Source organism: Hyperolius riggenbachi, chromosome 10, assembly GCF_040937935.1.
Source record: "Hyperolius riggenbachi isolate aHypRig1 chromosome 10, aHypRig1.pri, whole genome shotgun sequence".
Taxonomy (NCBI): domain Eukaryota; kingdom Metazoa; phylum Chordata; class Amphibia; order Anura; family Hyperoliidae; genus Hyperolius; species Hyperolius riggenbachi.
This window is the reverse complement of record NC_090655.1, coordinates 259,008,732-259,027,951: the sequence shown is the minus strand read 5'-3', so window position 1 is coordinate 259,027,951 and position 19,220 is coordinate 259,008,732. Positions and strand designations below refer to the sequence as shown.

At 44.6% G+C, this 19,220-nt stretch overlaps 2 protein-coding genes across 2 annotated transcripts in view; both read right to left on the bottom strand.

The window, feature by feature from the left end:
• Nucleotides 1-19,220, bottom strand: part of LOC137537129 (zinc finger protein 208-like) — a 221,367-nt gene that overhangs the window by 160,065 nt on the left and 42,082 nt on the right. The window lies entirely within an intron of this gene.
• On the bottom strand, nt 14,791-18,406 carry LOC137535352 (uncharacterized). The gene is made up of 4 exons (XM_068257181.1): nt 18,248-18,406; nt 17,866-18,060; nt 17,605-17,697; nt 14,791-15,159 (listed from the first exon to the last, which is right to left on the bottom strand). Exons 1-4 carry the CDS (start codon nt 18,378-18,380, stop codon nt 14,849-14,851), a joined length of 732 nt encoding a protein of 243 aa, XP_068113282.1. The 5' UTR covers nt 18,381-18,406; the 3' UTR covers nt 14,791-14,848.

Sequence of the window (19,220 nt, the reverse complement as noted above, 5' to 3'; positions counted from 1 at the left end):
GAGGGTAATATTGGACAATTGTGGGGAGAAGCCCTGCATGAGACTATGGGACCCAATTCACAAAGTTTGGTGGAGGATGTGGTGAATGAAGTGGGTCCAGTTTTTTCTCCATCCACTCCACCAAGAAATGCTCCAGTCACTCGTCGTCGGGAATTGTCAAGTCCCCATTTGGAGGACGATTTGTCTTGTGTGGGTGATGATGAGGTGGCCGACAAAAATTGGACGCCAACTAATTCACCGAACAGCAGCAGTGAAAGTGAACCTGTTAGGCGTCCATCGGTCAGGAGGGTGCATCAGGTGGAGTCTAGGGGGGGCATGGACTCCGCTGGTGGTGTGATAGGCAACAGCAGCAGCATGCTTAATCAGCAGGGCCAAACACAGCAGCAGCAGCAGCTTGTCCAGCAGCCTGCAGCACCATCTGTGAGCACCCAGTCCCATGCTGGTCAGCGACCGGTCAACACCAAGAGAAAGGGCCGGACCTCCCAAGCATGGGACTATTTCACTGATCACTCACAGGATCCTTCCCGTGCAGTGTGTAACCTGTGCAGTGTGACGGTGAGCAGAGGGAAAGCAGCATCTGGGTTTGGGACATCAGGTTTGCGTTCCCACCTTAAAACAAGTCATATTGTGCAGTGGGACTTAATAAAAAAAAATACCAGCCAAGGTAAAGGCAGCAGTGCACAGAGTGCGGCAGGAGGAGATGCAGCAGTTCCTCTCAGCCGTTCCTCTGTGCGTCCTGTGCAACCTGCGCAGTCCCACTGCATGGCTGTTCCCTCTGCACGCCAGGCTGGTGGCGGCAACCAGACCTTGACGGTGTGCTCATCACCAGCTGTATCCTCCCCACAAAATGTTGCCGCCCAGCGCCAGGCCTCTCTCACTGAGATGGTTGCACGGAAGAGGCCTCTCCCCCCTAATGATCCCATAGCGCTACGCAACAATGGGCTCGTGGCAAAGCTGTTGGCCCAACAGCTCTTGCCCTATCAGTTTGTGGAAAGTGCCCCCTTCCGCCAACTGATGAGCTGTTTGGCTCCACAATGGCGGGTCCCCAGCCGCCATTACTTTTCCCGAGTTGCTATCCCTGCCCTACACCTGGATGTAGCTGGGCGTGTATCCCTTTCGTTGGACTACGCGGTTTGTGGAAGGGTGCACCTCACTACCGATGCCTGGACCAGCAGGCATGGGCAGGGACGCTATTTGACTGTGACAGCTCACTGGGTCACCCTTCATGGCGCTGGGGAGGGTATGAGCTGTGGGGCTCTGGTGGTGCCGCCCCGGGGGGTCAAGGGGAGGCCCGTCTCCCTCCCTTCTGCCACTTCTTCTGTAGCAGGTCAGGCCGCTGCTGAGCCTCCCAGCAAGCGGCCACGCTGTTACGCTAATCTACAGCACAAGCGCTGTCAAGCTGTGCTGAGGATGGAGCCAGTGCAACACAGGAGTCTGACGGGAGATGTGATCCTGTCTGTCCTACAGGAGCAGATCCAGCATTGGCTGACCCCCCGAGATCTGTTGACAGGTAATGTGGTGTCAGACAATGGCACCAACATTCTGGCCGCCATTCGTACTGGTGGCTACACACACCTGCCTTGCCTCGCACATGTCCTCAACCTCATCGTGCAACGGTTTCTGCGAACCTATGAGGGTTTGAGTGACGTCGTGCTTTTGGCACGTAAAGTGTGTGGCCACATTAGACGCTCCGCAACCGCCACCGCGTCCTTGGCCAAACTGCAGCGCATCCACAGCTTGCCGCAGCACAAGCTGATGGTTGACTGCCAGACGCGGTGGAACTCCACACTGTACATGTTGAGAAGGTTGTTGGAGCAAAAAATGGCGGTCATCCATTACCTGTCTTCAGCCTCCTCCTCCCATTCGTCAAGACCACCTCCGGAGAATCTGACTGGGGACCAGTGGCGGCAGATCAGGGAGGTCTGCAATGTTTTGGCGCCTTTTGATGAGGCTACTAAGGTGGTCAGCATGGAGCACTGCAACATTTCAGAAGTGCTCCCCCTTGTGCTAATGCTGGACAGGACACTGGGTCACCTGATAGAATTGGCGGAGGAAGTCCATGCTGGGGCAAGTGGTGGAGAGCCCCAGGATGCTCAGGCCCAGGAGGAGGAGGAGGAGGTGGTGGTGACAGAGTCAGGGCCTGAACATGCGGGAGAGCTAATCGTCCGGGGGTGGGACGACCTTAATGAGCAGCAGGAGCATGAAGCAGAAAATGCCCTTTCTGACAGCCAGGAAGAGGTGGAAAGCGGTCATCTCTCCCACATGGCTGCTCACATGCTCCTCTGCCTCAGGAAGGACCCCCGGATAATCCGACTGAAAGCGAGGGATGATCTGTGGGTGGCCACCATATTGGACCCACGCTGCAAGGGGAAAGTGGGGGAGTTAATGGGATGTACCCAACAATTTAGCTCCCGAATGTCAGCGATCCGGCAGGATTTAATCAGGCGAGTGGAGCAGGCCTTTCCACCACCACCTGAACCTCCGCTTTCCCATACTACTCAGCGACAGCCAGCTAGTCACAGCCAGCAGAGGTGTGGTGGCGGTAATACGAGCACCAACCCCACCCGACCTGTTAATCTGCTGGCTGTGATGAGGGGATTTTATACGCCCCAATCACCCAATACTCCCACCAGCAGCAGCACTATCGGCAGCAGTAGTCATCACCACCAACGGCTGGTTCGCATGGTGAATGACTACTTGGGGTCATCCAGTGCAACAGACAATATGGATACAGATGACCCCATGGAGTATTGGGTGAAGAAGCTGGACACCTGGCCTGAGCTTGCTCAGTACGCACTGCAGGTTCTGTCATGCCCCGCCTCCAGTGTGCTTTCTGAGCGGGTATTCAGTGCCGCAGGTGGGGTGGTCACCGACTACCGGACCCGTCTGTCCGCAGAAAATGTGGACAGACTCACATTTATTAAAATGAATGAGTCCTGGATCAATGACCAGTTCAAAGGCCCTGTCACTGATTCCAGAGAGTGAGTAAAAGGGTCTGGTCATAATCCCTCGCACGCTCTCCCGCAAAATTATATATTAATTGGATACAATCTCCCAAAAATTTTTTAATGTAAAGCGGATCCGAGATGAAAAACTAAATATAATAAGTCACTTGTCTATATACTCTATCTTGTCTAAAGTTTAGATGGTTTACACAGCAAATCTAGCTGTAAACAGCTTCAACGGTATATTTTTCATCAATATTATTTTTTCCTGTGATACAATGTGAGCAGAAATGTTTTCTGCTTGTCACTATTACACAATTACACACATAGGCAGGCACGCTTATCTGTGTCTAGGCATGCAAATCTGCATATCTGAATTTTGTGAGAAAACTGCACTCCTATTTCCTCCATTACAAAGGCAATTGATCTGTATCTGCACTTCATCTCTCAGATTGTGAAACTATGCCTCTGAAAGCTATAGATATTAACACCTTTTTCACCTGCCCAGACTGAAATTCCACAATCCCTTGCAAGCGCCAAGGTTCTATTAAGAAGGTGTGTGTGTGCCTTGTTTAGTTTATAGGAAATTAGGGTATTTAAACAAAACAAGTATATTTGCCTTAAAGGGAACCAGAGACGAAGCACCCTTGTGTATTTTACCATATATATCAGTAAGAACATGAGAGAAAACACTTACCATGCTCTCTGTTTCATCATCACTGCTAAAAGTGTCTGTTATCTGCTGTGATAAGAATCCCGGACTGAGCATTCACTCTCTCTTTGCAGGGAATAATTATAGCTCAGTCATTATAGCAGAGCCACAAGGGGGCAGGCTTGGGCTTGAAAAGACACCAGAGAAGACAGACTCGGCTATAATCTTTCCGTAGCAAAGCTAGACTGAGCTCAGTCGGGGATTCTTATCAGAGGTGATAACAGTCAGATTAAACAGAGAACAATGAAACAAAGAGCAGATTAGGTGTTTACTGTCATGTTCCCACTGATTTATAAGGTAAAATACATGAGGGTACTTCATCTCTGGTTCTCTTTAAGGAATGCCCTTTAAACTATATGTAACAAACACAATTATGCAATGAGAAAAAGTTCATCTCGGATCCACTTTTATCCAAAAAACATCTATTGCAGCATTTATTTTTAAAAAATTCATAACTCTATGCGGTGTCCAGGTAGAAAAATAGTGATGTCCCACCTGTGGCAAGGGCACAACTGGTGTAACAAATTAAAAGTAAAAAGAAAAAAAAAGAAAAAAAAAAGGCTTGGGTGCTACAATACATACTCGGCTGTCCAAAAAAATTACTCCTGCTGAACCCAATTATTTTGTTATAAAAATAAGTGCCGTGGTACCACAGTGAGGGTTCACGGCCTGCTGATACTACTCCAACACTGTCTGCTGACTGCTGCTGCATTTTAAAAAAAAAAAAAAAACTCTGTGTGTTGTCCGGGTTGAAAAATAGTGATGTCCGAGCTGTGGCGAGGGTCGAACTGCGGCTTCGCAACCGCTGCCTGGCTGGAACTAATGTATTTTATTTAAAAATAATTTCTGCTGCCTCTAACCAAAACAAAATTACTTCTGCGGCCGCCAACTCAGCTACCTGACGTTATACTTTTCTGCCCAGGTCTCTAGTGTTTGAGGGCCTGTACTGCTGCCATTACCTGCTGTGTCAAACCTCATGATACCTACAACTGCTGCTGTGACAACTTCAACTTCTGGACATTATAGCCTTCAATCCTGGTCTCTCTTGGGTCCGAGGACCTGTACCGCTGCTGACATTATTACCTGCTGCTGTGTCAAACCTTATGATACCTACTTCTGCTGCTGGGACAACTTCAACTGCTGGACATTATATCCTTCAATCCTGGTCTCTCTTGGGTCCGAGGACCTGTACCGCTGCTGACATTATTACCTGCTGCTGTGTCAAACCTTATGATACCTACTTCTGCTGCTGGGACAACTTCAACTGCTGGACATTATATCCTTCAATCCAGGTCTCTCTAGGGTCCGAGGACCTGTACCGCTGCTGACATTATTACCTGCTGCTGTGTCAAACCTTATGATACCTACTTCTGCTGCTGGGACAACTTCAACTGCTGGACATTATATCCTTCAATCCTGGTCTCTCTTGGGTCCGAGGACCTGTACCGCTGCTGACATTATTACCTGCTGCTGTGTCAAACCTTATGATACCTACTTCTGCTGCTGGGACAACTTCAACTGCTGGACATTATATCCTTCAATCCTGGTCTCTCTTGGGTCCGAGGACCTGTACCGCTGCTGACATTATTACCTGCTGCTGTGTCAAACCTTATGATACCTACTTCTGCTGCTGGGACAACTTCAACTGCTGGACATTATATCCTTCAATCCTGGTCTCTCTTGGGTCCGAGGACCTGTACCGCTGCTGACATTATTACCTGCTGCTGTGTCAAACCTTATGATACCTACTTCTGCTGCTGGGACAACTTCAACTGCTGGACATTATATCCTTCAATCCTGGTCTCTCTTGGGTCCGAGGACCTGTACCGCTGCTGACATTATTACCTGCTGCTGTGTCAAACCTTATGATACCTACTTCTGCTGCTGGGACAACTTCAACTGCTGGACATTATATCCTTCAATCCTGGTCTCTCTTGGGTCCGAGGACCTGTACCGCTGCTGACATTATTACCTGCTGCTGTGTCAAACCTTATGATACCTACTTCTGCTGCTGGGACAACTTCAACTGCTGGACATTATATCCTTCAATCTAGGTCTCTCTAGGGTCCGAGGACCTGTACCGCTGCTGACATTATTACCTGCTGCTGTGTCAAACCTTATGATACCTACTTCTGCTGCTGGGACAACTTCAACTGCTGGACATTATATCCTTCAATCCTGGTCTCTCTTGGGTCCGAGGACCTGTACCGCTGCTGACATTATTACCTGCTGCTGTGTCAAACCTTATGATACCTACTTCTGCTGCTGGGACAACTTCAACTGCTGGACATTATATCCTTCAATCCTGGTCTCTCTTGGGTCCGAGGACCTGTACCGCTGCTGACATTATTACCTGCTGCTGTGTCAAACCTTATGATACCTACTTCTGCTGCTGGGACAACTTCAACTGCTGGACATTATATCCTTCAATCCAGGTCTCTCTAGGGTCCGAGGACCTGTACCGCTGCTGACATTATTACCTGCTGCTGTGTCAAACCTTATGATACCTACTTCTGCTGCTGGGACAACTTCAACTGCTGGACATTATATCCTTCAATCCTGGTCTCTCTTGGGTCCGAGGACCTGTACCGCTGCTGACATTATTACCTGCTGCTGTGTCAAACCTTATGATACCTACTTCTGCTGCTGGGACAACTTCAACTGCTGGACATTATATCCTTCAATCCTGGTCTCTCTTGGGTCCGAGGACCTGTACCGCTGCTGACATTATTACCTGCTGCTGTGTCAAACCTTATGATACCTACTTCTGCTGCTGGGACAACTTCAACTGCTGGACATTATATCCTTCAATCCTGGTCTCTCTTGGGTCCGAGGACCTGTACCGCTGCTGACATTATTACCTGCTGCTGTGTCAAACCTTATGATACCTACTTCTGCTGCTGGGACAACTTCAACTGCTGGACATTATATCCTTCAATCCTGGTCTCTCTTGGGTCCGAGGACCTGTACCGCTGCTGACATTATTACCTGCTGCTGTGTCAAACCTTATGATACCTACTTCTGCTGCTGGGACAACTTCAACTGCTGGACATTATATCCTTCAATCCTGGTCTCTCTTGGGTCCGAGGACCTGTACCGCTGCTGACATTATTACCTGCTGCTGTGTCAAACCTTATGATACCTACTTCTGCTGCTGGGACAACTTCAACTGCTGGACATTATATCCTTCAATCCTGGTCTCTCTTGGGTCCGAGGACCTGTACCGCTGCTGACATTATTACCTGCTGCTGTGTCAAACCTTATGATACCTACTTCTGCTGCTGGGACAACTTCAACTGCTGGACATTATATCCTTCAATCTAGGTCTCTCTAGGGTCCGAGGACCTGTACCGCTGCTGACATTATTACCTGCTGCTGTGTCAAACCTTATGATACCTACTTCTGCTGCTGGGACAACTTCAACTGCTGGACATTATATCCTTCAATCCTGGTCTCTCTTGGGTCCGAGGACCTGTACCGCTGCTGACATTATTACCTGCTGCTGTGTCAAACCTTATGATACCTACTTCTGCTGCTGGGACAACTTCAACTGCTGGACATTATATCCTTCAATCCTGGTCTCTCTTGGGTCCGAGGACCTGTACCGCTGCTGACATTATTACCTGCTGCTGTGTCAAACCTTATGATACCTACTTCTGCTGCTGGGACAACTTCAACTGCTGGACATTATATCCTTCAATCCTGGTCTCTCTTGGGTCCGAGGACCTGTACCGCTGCTGACATTATTACCTGCTGCTGTGTCAAACCTTATGATACCTACTTCTGCTGCTGGGACAACTTCAACTGCTGGACATTATATCCTTCAATCCTGGTCTCTCTTGGGTCCGAGGACCTGTACCGCTGCTGACATTATTACCTGCTGCTGTGTCAAACCTTATGATACCTACTTCTGCTGCTGGGACAACTTCAACTGCTGGACATTATATCCTTCAATCCTGGTCTCTCTTGGGTCCGAGGACCTGTACCGCTGCTGACATTATTACCTGCTGCTGTGTCAAACCTTATGATACCTACTTCTGCTGCTGGGACAACTTCAACTGCTGGACATTATATCCTTCAATCCTGGTCTCTCTTGGGTCCGAGGACCTGTACCGCTGCTGACATTATTACCTGCTGCTGTGTCAAACCTTATGATACCTACTTCTGCTGCTGGGACAACTTCAACTGCTGGACATTATATCCTTCAATCCTGGTCTCTCTTGGGTCCGAGGACCTGTACCGCTGCTGACATTATTACCTGCTGCTGTGTCAAACCTTATGATACCTACTTCTGCTGCTGGGACAACTTCAACTGCTGGACATTATATCCTTCAATCCTGGTCTCTCTTGGGTCCGAGGACCTGTACCGCTGCTGACATTATTACCTGCTGCTGTGTCAAACCTTATGATACCTACTTCTGCTGCTGGGACAACTTCAACTGCTGGACATTATATCCTTCAATCTAGGTCTCTCTAGGGTCCGAGGACCTGTACCGCTGCTGACATTATTACCTGCTGCTGTGTCAAACCTTATGATACCTACTTCTGCTGCTGGGACAACTTCAACTGCTGGACATTATATCCTTCAATCCTGGTCTCTCTTGGGTCCGAGGACCTGTACCGCTGCTGACATTATTACCTGCTGCTGTGTCAAACCTTATGATACCTACTTCTGCTGCTGGGACAACTTCAACTGCTGGACATTATATCCTTCAATCCTGGTCTCTCTTGGGTCCGAGGACCTGTACCGCTGCTGACATTATTACCTGCTGCTGTGTCAAACCTTATGATACCTACTTCTGCTGCTGGGACAACTTCAACTGCTGGACATTATATCCTTCAATCCTGGTCTCTCTTGGGTCCGAGGACCTGTACCGCTGCTGACATTATTACCTGCTGCTGTGTCAAACCTTATGATACCTACTTCTGCTGCTGGGACAACTTCAACTGCTGGACATTATATCCTTCAATCCTGGTCTCTCTTGGGTCCGAGGACCTGTACCGCTGCTGACATTATTACCTGCTGCTGTGTCAAACCTTATGATACCTACTTCTGCTGCTGGGACAACTTCAACTGCTGGACATTATATCCTTCAATCTAGGTCTCTCTAGGGTCCGAGGACCTGTACCGCTGCTGACATTATTACCTGCTGCTGTGTCAAACCTTATGATACCTACTTCTGCTGCTGGGACAACTTCAACTGCTGGACATTATATCCTTCAATCCTGGTCTCTCTTGGGTCCGAGGACCTGTACCGCTGCTGACATTATTACCTGCTGCTGTGTCAAACCTTATGATACCTACTTCTGCTGCTGGGACAACTTCAACTGCTGGACATTATATCCTTCAATCCTGGTCTCTCTTGGGTCCGAGGACCTGTACCGCTGCTGACATTATTACCTGCTGCTGTGTCAAACCTTGCGATACCTATCGCTGCTGCTGTGACAACTTCAACTGCTGGACTTTATAACCTTCAATCCAGGTCTCTCTAGGGGCCGAGGACCTGTACCGCTGCTGACATTATTACCTGCTGCTGTGTCAAACCTTGCGATACCTACTTCTGCTGCTGGGACAACTTCAACTGCTGGACATTATATCCTTCAATCCAGGTCTCTCTAGGGACAGAGGACCTGTACCGCTGCTGACATTATTACCTGCTGCTGTGTCAAACCTTGCGATACCTACTTCTGCTGCTGGGACAACTTCAACTGCTGGACATTATATCCTTCAATCCAGGTCTCTCTAGGGACAGAGGACCTGTACCGCTGCTGACATTATTACCTGCTGCTGTGTCAAACCTTGCGATACCTATCGCTGCTGCTGTGACAACTTCAACTGCTGGACTTTATAACCTTCAATCCAGGTCTCTCTTGGGTCCGAGGACCTGTACCGCTGCTGACATTATTACCTGCTGCTGTGTCAAACCTTGCGATACCTATCGCTGCTGCTGTGACAACTTCAACTGCTGGACTTTATAACCTTCAATCCAGGTCTCTCTAGGGGCCGAGGACCTGTACCGCTGCTGACATTATTACCTGCTGCTGTGTCAAACCTTGCGATACCTACTTCTGCTGCTGGGACAACTTCAACTGCTGGACATTATATCCTTCAATCCAGGTCTCTCTAGGGACAGAGGACCTGTACCGCTGCTGACATTATTACCTGCTGCTGTGTCAAACCTTGCGATACCTATCGCTGCTGCTGTGACAACTTCAACTGCTGGACTTTATAACCTTCAATCCAGGTCTCTCTAGGGGCCGAGGACCTGTACTGCTGCTGACATTATTACCTGCTGCTGTGTCAAACCTTGCGATACCTACTTCTGCTGCTGGGACAACTTCAACTGCTGGACATTATATCCTTCAATCCAGGTCTCTCTAGGGACAGAGGACCTGTACCGCTGCTGACATTATTACCTGCTGCTGTGTCAAACCTTGTGATACCTACCGCTGCTGCTGTGACAACTTCAACTTCTGGACTTCTGGAAGGGCATGTCTACCCTGCAGCCGTTACCTGCTGCCTCAAAACCAATATTGACTTACGCTACTGCCAAGCCATCTTATGGAAGTTATACCCTGTGCCTCGAACAACGAGTGATGTCAGAGATTTATTAAAGTGGATCCGAGATGAACTTTTACTCATTGCATAATTGTTTTCATTACATATAGTTTATAGGGCATTCCTTAAGGAAAATACTTGTGTTTTTTAATACCCTAATTTCCTATAAACTAAGCAAGCCATGCCCACAGCTTCTCGAAAACGCCTTGGTGTTTGCAAGGGATTGTGTGATTTCAGTCTGGGTTGTTTAAAAAGGGTGTTGCTAGCTATAGATTTCAGGGGCAGAGTAATCACAATCTGAGAGTTGCAGTGCAGATACAGAATACAGCTCAGTGTTCTGTGTAATAGAGGAGATAGGAGTGGAATATTCAAAGAATATGCAGATATGCAGAATAGCATGCCTAGATACAGATAAGCTTGCCTTGAGTGTAATTGTGTAATATTGACTGACAAGCAGAATACATGGTTGATCCCATTGTATCACAGGAAAAAATAGTACTGTTGAAAAATACACTGTTGAAGGTGTTTGCAGCTAGATTTGCTGAGTAAACCATCTAAACTTTAGACAAGATACATAGACAAGTGACTTGTTATTATATTTACGGTTTCATATCGGATCCGCTTTAAACAAAATCATATAATATGGCATGAAAGATTTTGTTTAAAAATATGAACAAAGACTTTACATCTTGGCTACTTAATATTGTATCCAAGGGTGAATTTTGATATCCTTAAACAGGATAGGGCGCCTGGTAGAGCACATATATACACACTTCGGCGACAAATAATGCACCAGGTGTAGCCCATATAACATCTTCGGGTCTGGCCATGGATAGCGGGGATTGAAATAATTTGGGCTTGTAGCCTATATCAAAACTCAGGTGCACTTTTAGACACCTTGTAGAAGCCCATATTTCCAGAAATAACTTTGATCTCTATGGCGTCGCACTTTTCATAGATGTAGGCCAGGTGCCCTTTTCAACCGATACAGTGAATTCTTTGTTAATAACTAGGAGAGGTGTTTGACCCCCATATCATCAAATTTGATGTAAGGCAAGAAACAAATTATGCTTGAAAAATATTGCAAATCTCTAAACCTTGACAAATGAACATTTGTGTGTTACAGTAAATATATTTTGTGGTGCATACAACCGACATAAAAATATGCCAGGCAAGCAAGAGCCTGATGGTTATCAATCGTCACCAGCTAGTAGTTATACATACATTGTTCAATACATAGAATCCAACAGTGAACATGTTATAATAAATATTTTATTGCAATTTGCAACAACTTTGTTAAACTTTTTTTTAAAAAGTGAACAAATATAAAACACATAAAACAAAATTTAAACTTTTGTTTCTTAAAACAGAAAAAAAAAATAATCTGAGGGAAGTTATTTGCCCATAGACATTACTTGATGTCTGAGTGCTAATGACTAAATAGAGTGCACCTGTGTGTAATCTAATGTCAGTACAAATACAGCTGCTCTGTGAGGGCCTCAGAGATTGTCTAAGAGAATATTGGGAGCAACAACACCATGAAGTCCAAAGAACACACCAGACAGTTCAGGGATAAAGTTATTGAGAAATTTAAAGCAGGCTTAGGCTACAAAAACAATTCCTATGCCTGGAACATACCACGGAGCACTGTTCAAGCGATCATTCAGAAATGGAAGGAGTATGGCACAACTTTAAACCTCCCAAGACAAGGCCATCCACCTAAACTCACAGGCCGAACAAGGAGAGCGCTGATCAGAAATGCAGTCAACAGGCCCATGGCGACTCTGGACGAGCTGCAGAGATCTACAGCTCAGGTGGGAGACTGTCCATACGACAGCTATTAGTCATGCACTGTACAAAGTTTGCATTTATGGAAGAGTGGCAAGAAGAAAGACATTGTTAAAGAGACACTGAAGCTTAAAAAAAAGATGATATTCTGATTTGTATGTGTAGTACAGCTAAGAAAAAAAAACATTAAGATCAGATACATCAGTCTAATTGTTTCCAGTACAGGAAGAATTTAGAAACTCCAGTTGTTATCTCTATGCCAAAAAGCTAGTAAGCTCTCCCACTAACTTAGTTGTGGAAACGGCTGTTATCTGACTTTTATTATCTGAACTGTAATTGAACTGTTTACTTTTCCTCTGCTAGAGGAGAGTTCATTACTTCACAGACTGCTCTGAAAGACTCATTTTGAATGCTGAGTGTTGTGTAATCTGCACATTATTATAGGATAATGTAATCTGCGAAAAAACACTATATAACTGAAAATAAAAATATGAGAATATTTTCTTTGCTGCTAATCTTCTAGTAATTATTCATAGTACACAACCAATTCATTATATCATATATATTTTTTTCGCTTCAGTGTCTCTCTTTAACAGAAAGCATAAGAAGTTCCATTTGCAGTTTGCCAGAAGCCATGTGGGGGACACAGCAACTATGTTGAAGAAGGTGCTCTGGTCAGATGAGACCAAAATTGAACTTTTTGGACAAAATGCAACACTCTACGCTCTGTGTGGCGGAAAATGAACACTGCACATCACTCTGAACACACCACCCCCACTGTCAAATATGGTGGTGGCAGCATCATGCTCGGGGGATGCATCTCTTCAGCAGGGACAGGGAAGCTGGTCAGAGTTGATGGGAAGATGGATGGAGCCAAATACAGAGCAAACTTGGAAGAAAACCTCTTGGAATCTGCGAAAGACTTGAGACTGGGGTGGAGGTTCACCTTCCAGCAGGACAACGACCCTAAACATAAAGCCAGGGCAACAATGGAATGGTTTAAAACAAAACATATATACAGTGGTTTGCAAAAGTATTCGGCCCCCTTGAAGTTTTCCACATTTTGTCATATTACTGCCACAAACATGAATCAATTGTATTGGAATTCAACATGAAAGACCAACACAAAGTGGTGTACACATGAGAAGTGCAACAAAAATCATACATGAGTCCACATTTTTTTTACTAATAAATAACTGCTAAGTGGTGTGTGCATAATTATTCGGCACCCTTTGATCAGAGTGCATTCAGTTGCCTATAGACAGTGCCTGATGAGTGCTATTGACTAAATAGAGTGCACCTGTGTGTAATTTAATGTCAGTACAAATACAGCTGCTCTTTGAGGGCCTCAGAGGTTGTCTAAGAGAATATTGGGAGCAACGAGACCGTAAAGTCCAAAGAACACACCAGACTGGTCAGGGATCAAGTAATTGACAAATTTAAAGGAGGCTTAGGCTACAAAAAGTTTTCCTATGCCTTGAACATCCCACGGAGCACTGTTCAAGCGACCATTCAGAAATGGAAGGAGTATGGCACAACTGTGAACCTCCCAAGACAAGGCCATCCACCTAAACTCACAGGCCGAACAAGGACTGCGCTGATCAGAAATGCAGTCAAGAGGCCCATGGTGACTCTGGACGAGCTGCAGAGATCTACAGCTCAGGTGGTGGAATCTGTCCATAGGACAACTATTAGTCATGCACTGTACAAAGTTGGCCTTTATGGAAGAGTGGCAAGAAGAAAGGCATTGTTAACAGAAAGCATAAGAAGTCCCATTTGCATTTTGCCACAAGCCATGTGGGGGACACAGCAACCATGTGGAAGAAGTTGCTCTGGTCAGATGAGACCAAAATGGTATTTTTTGGACAAAATGAAAAACGCTCTCTGTGGCGGAAAACTAACACTGCACGTCACTCTGAACACACCATCCCCGCTGTCAAATATGGTGGTGGCAGCATCATGCTGGGGGTGTGCATCTCTTCAGCAGGGACAGGGAAGCTGGTCAGAGTTGATGGGAAGATGTATGGAGCCAATTACAGGACAAATTTGTAAGAAAACCTCTTGGAGACTGCAAAAGACTTGAGACTGGGGTGGAGGTTCACCTTCCAGCAGGACAATGACCCGAAACATAAAGCCAGGGCAACTATGGAATGGTTTAAAACAAAACATATATATGTGTTAGAAAGGGCCAGTCAAAGTCCAGATCTAAATCCAATCGACAATCTGTGGCAAGATCTGAAAACTGGTGTTCACAAACGCTGTCCATTTAATCTGACTGAGCTGGAGCTGTTTTGCAAAGAAGAATGGGCAAGGATTTCAGTCTCTAGATGTGCAAAGCTGGTAGAGACATACCCTAAAAGACTGGCAGCTGTAATTGCAAAAAAATGGTGGTTCTACAAAGTATTGACTCAGGTGACCGAATAATTAAGTACACCCCACTTAGTTATTTATTTGTAAAAAATGTTTGTAATCATGTATGATTTTCAGTCCACTTTTTCTCACGTGTACCCATACAAAAACTTTGGCTACAAAAAAAGCCCAGGGCCGTGTTAATTACTATTCCCCCTCCAGGCCGCCATGGATAGTGGCGAATGAAATATTTCGGCTTCCAGCACTTGTAGGCTATATCAAAACTCGGGCGGCCTTTTCTACACCTTGTAGCCCATATTTCAAGAAATACTATTTATGTCTACCACTTTGTATTGGTCTTTCACGTGGAATTCTAATACAATGGATTCATGTTTGTGGCAGTAATATGATATAATGTGGAAGACTTCAAGGGGGCAGAATACTTTTGCAAGCCACTGGATATAATTCGGAACCCAGGAGGAGTCAGGACCAACATTACATCCTCCTTGTACCTGCCAGTTGTCCAAAATAGTCATGGAGCTGTCCTGCCTCCTCCCTGAAAGCGAGGATGCGTTGCCTTTGCTCCTCAATTTGGCCCTCCATCTCCTGCCTTTGTTGCAGCAGTTGGTGGCGGAAAGCTGCCTCTTGCTGCCGAAGTCGCTCCTCAAAGTCCGCCTGCTGCTGCTGAAGAGTCGTTTGTTGTTCTGACTTCCACTGTTCTAATTGTTGAACAGTGGAAGTCAGAACCACCACTTCCTGCTGCAGGGTTGAGACTTGGCCGGCCAGAATCTCGAAATGAGAAGAAGCTGTAAAGAAAAAGATGGAGAAAAATAAAATATTACACTACGCATGAACAAAAACTGATAATAAAAGAATAAACAGTAGAGTGTGGTACCGTATCAGCCATCAGTAAAAGCAAGGCATTATGAAACCCAGTGATAGCATTGATTGGTTAGGCTAGATTCGAGAAAAGTAAACAGTGATTTTTCACATTATAATACTTTCGTTGTACTTTTTCATGACAAACACATTGAAAACACAACTTATACATTGACATTCACTGTATTCATGGGTGGCTTCTAAAGGAAAAAATGAGATGTACACAAGATTCAAAATGTACACATTTCATGAAATCTGTACAACCTGGTTTAAACTAGGACTCTTGTTAAGAACCTCTCATGCTTGTACAATGGGTTTATCAATGCGCAAAATGATTGATTTATTTAAATTTTTTACTTCATTGTTTGTGTCATATGCTTTGTAAGATGGTGTTTACTGGCACTATTCTTTTTTTTCCCCATGCATACGTTGGTTTGAAATGCCACAATTCTCTTTAGCTTAGAATTAATGGTGCATGTGATGTGATGTGACTAGCCCAGTTTCAATTTGAACTTGGAATTTACAATGGCTAGCCAGTCACCAGAGTGTACGTTACGTTTCATTCAGGGCAATGTTGATCTTATCAACTCAGCTTGGATAGCAGGAAAAGTGTTCTCTGACTGAGTAACATTTAAGTCATGTATAATTACATTTATCTTTGCAGAAAAATTGTTAAACTTTATGTCAGTGTACAGAAAGTGTGTTTTTCATTGTTAGTCAGGAACCACTCCGATGAATGCTTTTTATAAGCCGAAAAGTCACTGTTTACTCATGTCTAAGTTTGCCAATGAATGATCTCATCCAGAATCAAAATACATACTCATTGTTTTTCAAAAAGTATGACTAATGAAATATGACTGCCAAAATTAGTGTATCGCAAAATCACAATCCAAAAAAGACACATAAATGTTGAAGAAATTGTTGTGGCTAGTGGATAAGGAATACCTTTAAACTACCATTACACACGTGCATACTGCCATAGTACTGAAGCTTGTCAACATTTCTTAAATTGATATGTTGGCCCAGTATGTACAATTTATTTATGGCCACTTAGGGATAAAGTTTCATTTCAAGTTGTGAAATTAAACCATGGGCTTCCCGGCTTACATAATATTTAGGGATGATACACTAGTTTCACTATGGATGGACATAATCACTGGCTGGATGAGGTATTGTAATCTGGAAGCAGGGTGATGTGGTGGTGGGTCAGTGCTCTTACTTTTCTACGATTCCAATCCATTCAACTTCGGGCTGGAGTTCTTCAAGGACAACTATCTTGAAATAAGTAGGCAGTAAACATCTGACAGAACCGACGGCTTTTGGCACAATCCATCACCGTCATGGGGTGATTCTCATGGATTTCTTTGTTTTCAAAAGCATTTCATGAACAGCAGTTGAACTGCCAAAATGGCAAGATAACAGCCGGTCTCCCTACTCGTCACTTGCACACTATGTTGTCAGTTATATTTGTAAACTGTTGTTCAGTAAATGCTGTTGAAAACAAATAAAGCCTTGGGAATCACCCCTAAAAACAGGTAGACTGGCCCAAAACCTGTCATCTGTAACATGTTAACTGCCGAGTTTTTTCTAGATAGTGTTCCTTTAATTTCTTCCTTCTGTCTGTATTGTTTTCCTCCTATAACTCATTCTTCTAGACTACCATACGATACATGCACTACAACGTCCGCAAATCAATACACTGCATCAAATACCATGTAAAAGGTTTAATAATGTAACGCACAAGCAAAATATAATTTTGCATTAAGTAAGGTGTTACATATTTATTGAATGTTTTCTAGATGCAACGTTATACACATCGATAAGACTTTCTCAAAAGCAAAATTTGATGTGGTAAATTATGAGAAACTTTGTACACTGTTTGATAAAAGTAGTTGAATAGAGGGCAATACAGACATAGGACTTTGGTATGATGTACATTGTGTGCACGTACAGTCTTTGTCAGATAACTGACAACACAATATACTCTGTGCATCGAAGAGGAAGATGTTGGCACTATATACATAATGAAAATTAGCAATAACGATAAAAACACTTCTCAAAGAACCTCTACTATATCATTGTAACTATCAAATTTACTACATCGCATGTTAGTTCCCTGGGCCTTGTAGTGGCAATCAATATTTGTAATAAATATTGACTTTTAACAACAAACAGTGTACAGAAAACAAACTGGTCAGTGGTCACTGGCCAGCAGATGATTTGAAAGTGGAATTTTTTTCACATTAAACACTCGGTACAACTTTTATTTCCCCCTCCACACACAAAAAAAGAGTTAAGTTAGTACTGTTATAAATATGTGGATACATTCCGTCTTGTGTGTACTTCTTTGTACAACAGTACATTTTACTTACACACAGTTGTGCCACTTTGACCAGATTCTGGCCTGCTGGAAGACTTCTGTCGTCTTCCGCGCCTGCGCCTGCGAAGTCGCACAGAGATAGATGCTACGATAAAAAGAAAACATGGCATCATGCAACTTTTTTTTTTTTTTCTTGGAGAGAAAAAAAAAAAAACATAGTTCTGTGCAAAATTAAATTATGTACTAATCTCCTTCCTTACAGACGTACCACTTTCATTTGATTAATGTTAAAACTTTGTTATAAAATACTTACATGCCACAGACAGGCTCCGGCCACGGGCACGCCTTTGCCCACGGCGCTGCCGACTTCTTGATCTGTGGCTGGTGCTGGGTCCAGCCTCCTCATCATTATCTTCAGGGGAGGGGACAGCAGCAGGATCCAATCCCTGTCTGGAAGAGGGAGGAGCAGAGGCACGACGGGACCGCCTGCGGCGCTGAGACCCATCCACTAAAAAAAAATGTGAGATTGTTTTAAAAATACAGATAGAAGAAGATATTACCTAAGGTTAAACAGTGCATTGCATAACAATAAGAGTATAAAGCCACTGATACATTGGAAAATCGTGAGGATTAACAAGGTTGAAAAAAAATTACACATCCCGCTACATATATGAAAAAAAACATTTGTTACTTACACTCAAGGTCAGACTTTATTTTCGCCACCGCACGTGGGGTCTTGGACTTAAAGTCAGACCACATTGTCTGAATTTTTTTAACCGACCACGTGCGGTGGTAAGTAGTCTGAAGGACTTGCAGCAGCCGGTCCATCACCTCCCTCTTCGCCGCCCTCTTCGCAGTGTCATACCCCCCCCCGTAACATAGTCTGCAACATAAAAAAAAAAAAAAAATTAATGATCAACAAAAAAAAAACCTTTACAATACATACATCTCTTGCTATGGTACTAACAACACTGCTGAAAGTAAATTAAATGTTGAATTGACTTATTATCAGTATTATCAACTGTGTGAACAATACAAGGAGATTATCTGTAAGTGAATTTTAAATCAAAGTTATGAGAGCCTAAAAGAACGATGTTGAGTTGACTTGAGTGTGTGTGGGGCGTAGTTGTGTAGTCTGAACATTAAGCCCTTCCATTGCAAATCTTCGGGGTACTACAGGGAGTGCAGAATTATTAGGCAAATGAGTATTCTGACCACATCATCCTTAGACCTCTTTACCACGAACTGTTGAGCTGTGTGCTCAGCAAGCAGTTACCAGGCAGCAGTGAGCAGTTGCCAGGCAGCAGCCAGCAGGGAGCACTTACCAAGCGTCAGCGAGCGGTTGTGAGAGTTTGAAAGGCATTTCACTGCCTATCAACAGTTCGTGGAAAAGAGGCCTCATGCATGTTGTCTTACTCCAAACTGTATAGGTTCAAAAGCCTACTACCAATTAAGCATATTAGGTGATGTGCATCTCTGTCTGTAATTAGAAGGGGTGTGGTGTAATGACATCAAAACCCTGTATCAGGTGTGCATAATTATTAGGTAACTGCCTTTCCTTTGTCAAAATCGGTCAAAAGAAGTACTTGACAGGCTCAGAAATGTCCAAAATCGATGAGATATTTTGCTGAGGGATGCAGCACTCGTACAATTACAAAGCTTCTGAAG

Coding starts and splice junctions, on each gene's coding strand:
- LOC137535352 (XM_068257181.1), bottom strand. CDS start 18,380: ATGGACCGGCTGCTGCAAGTCCTTCAGACTACTTACCACCGCACGTGG. Junction 17,698..17,865: donor CCGGAGCCTGTCTGTGGCAT/GTAAGTATTTTA, acceptor TTTTTATCGTAG/CATCTATCTCTGTGCGACTT. Junction 15,160..17,604: donor TCAAAGTGGCACAACTGTGT/GTAAGTAAAATG, acceptor TTTTCTTTACAG/CTTCTTCTCATTTCGAGATT.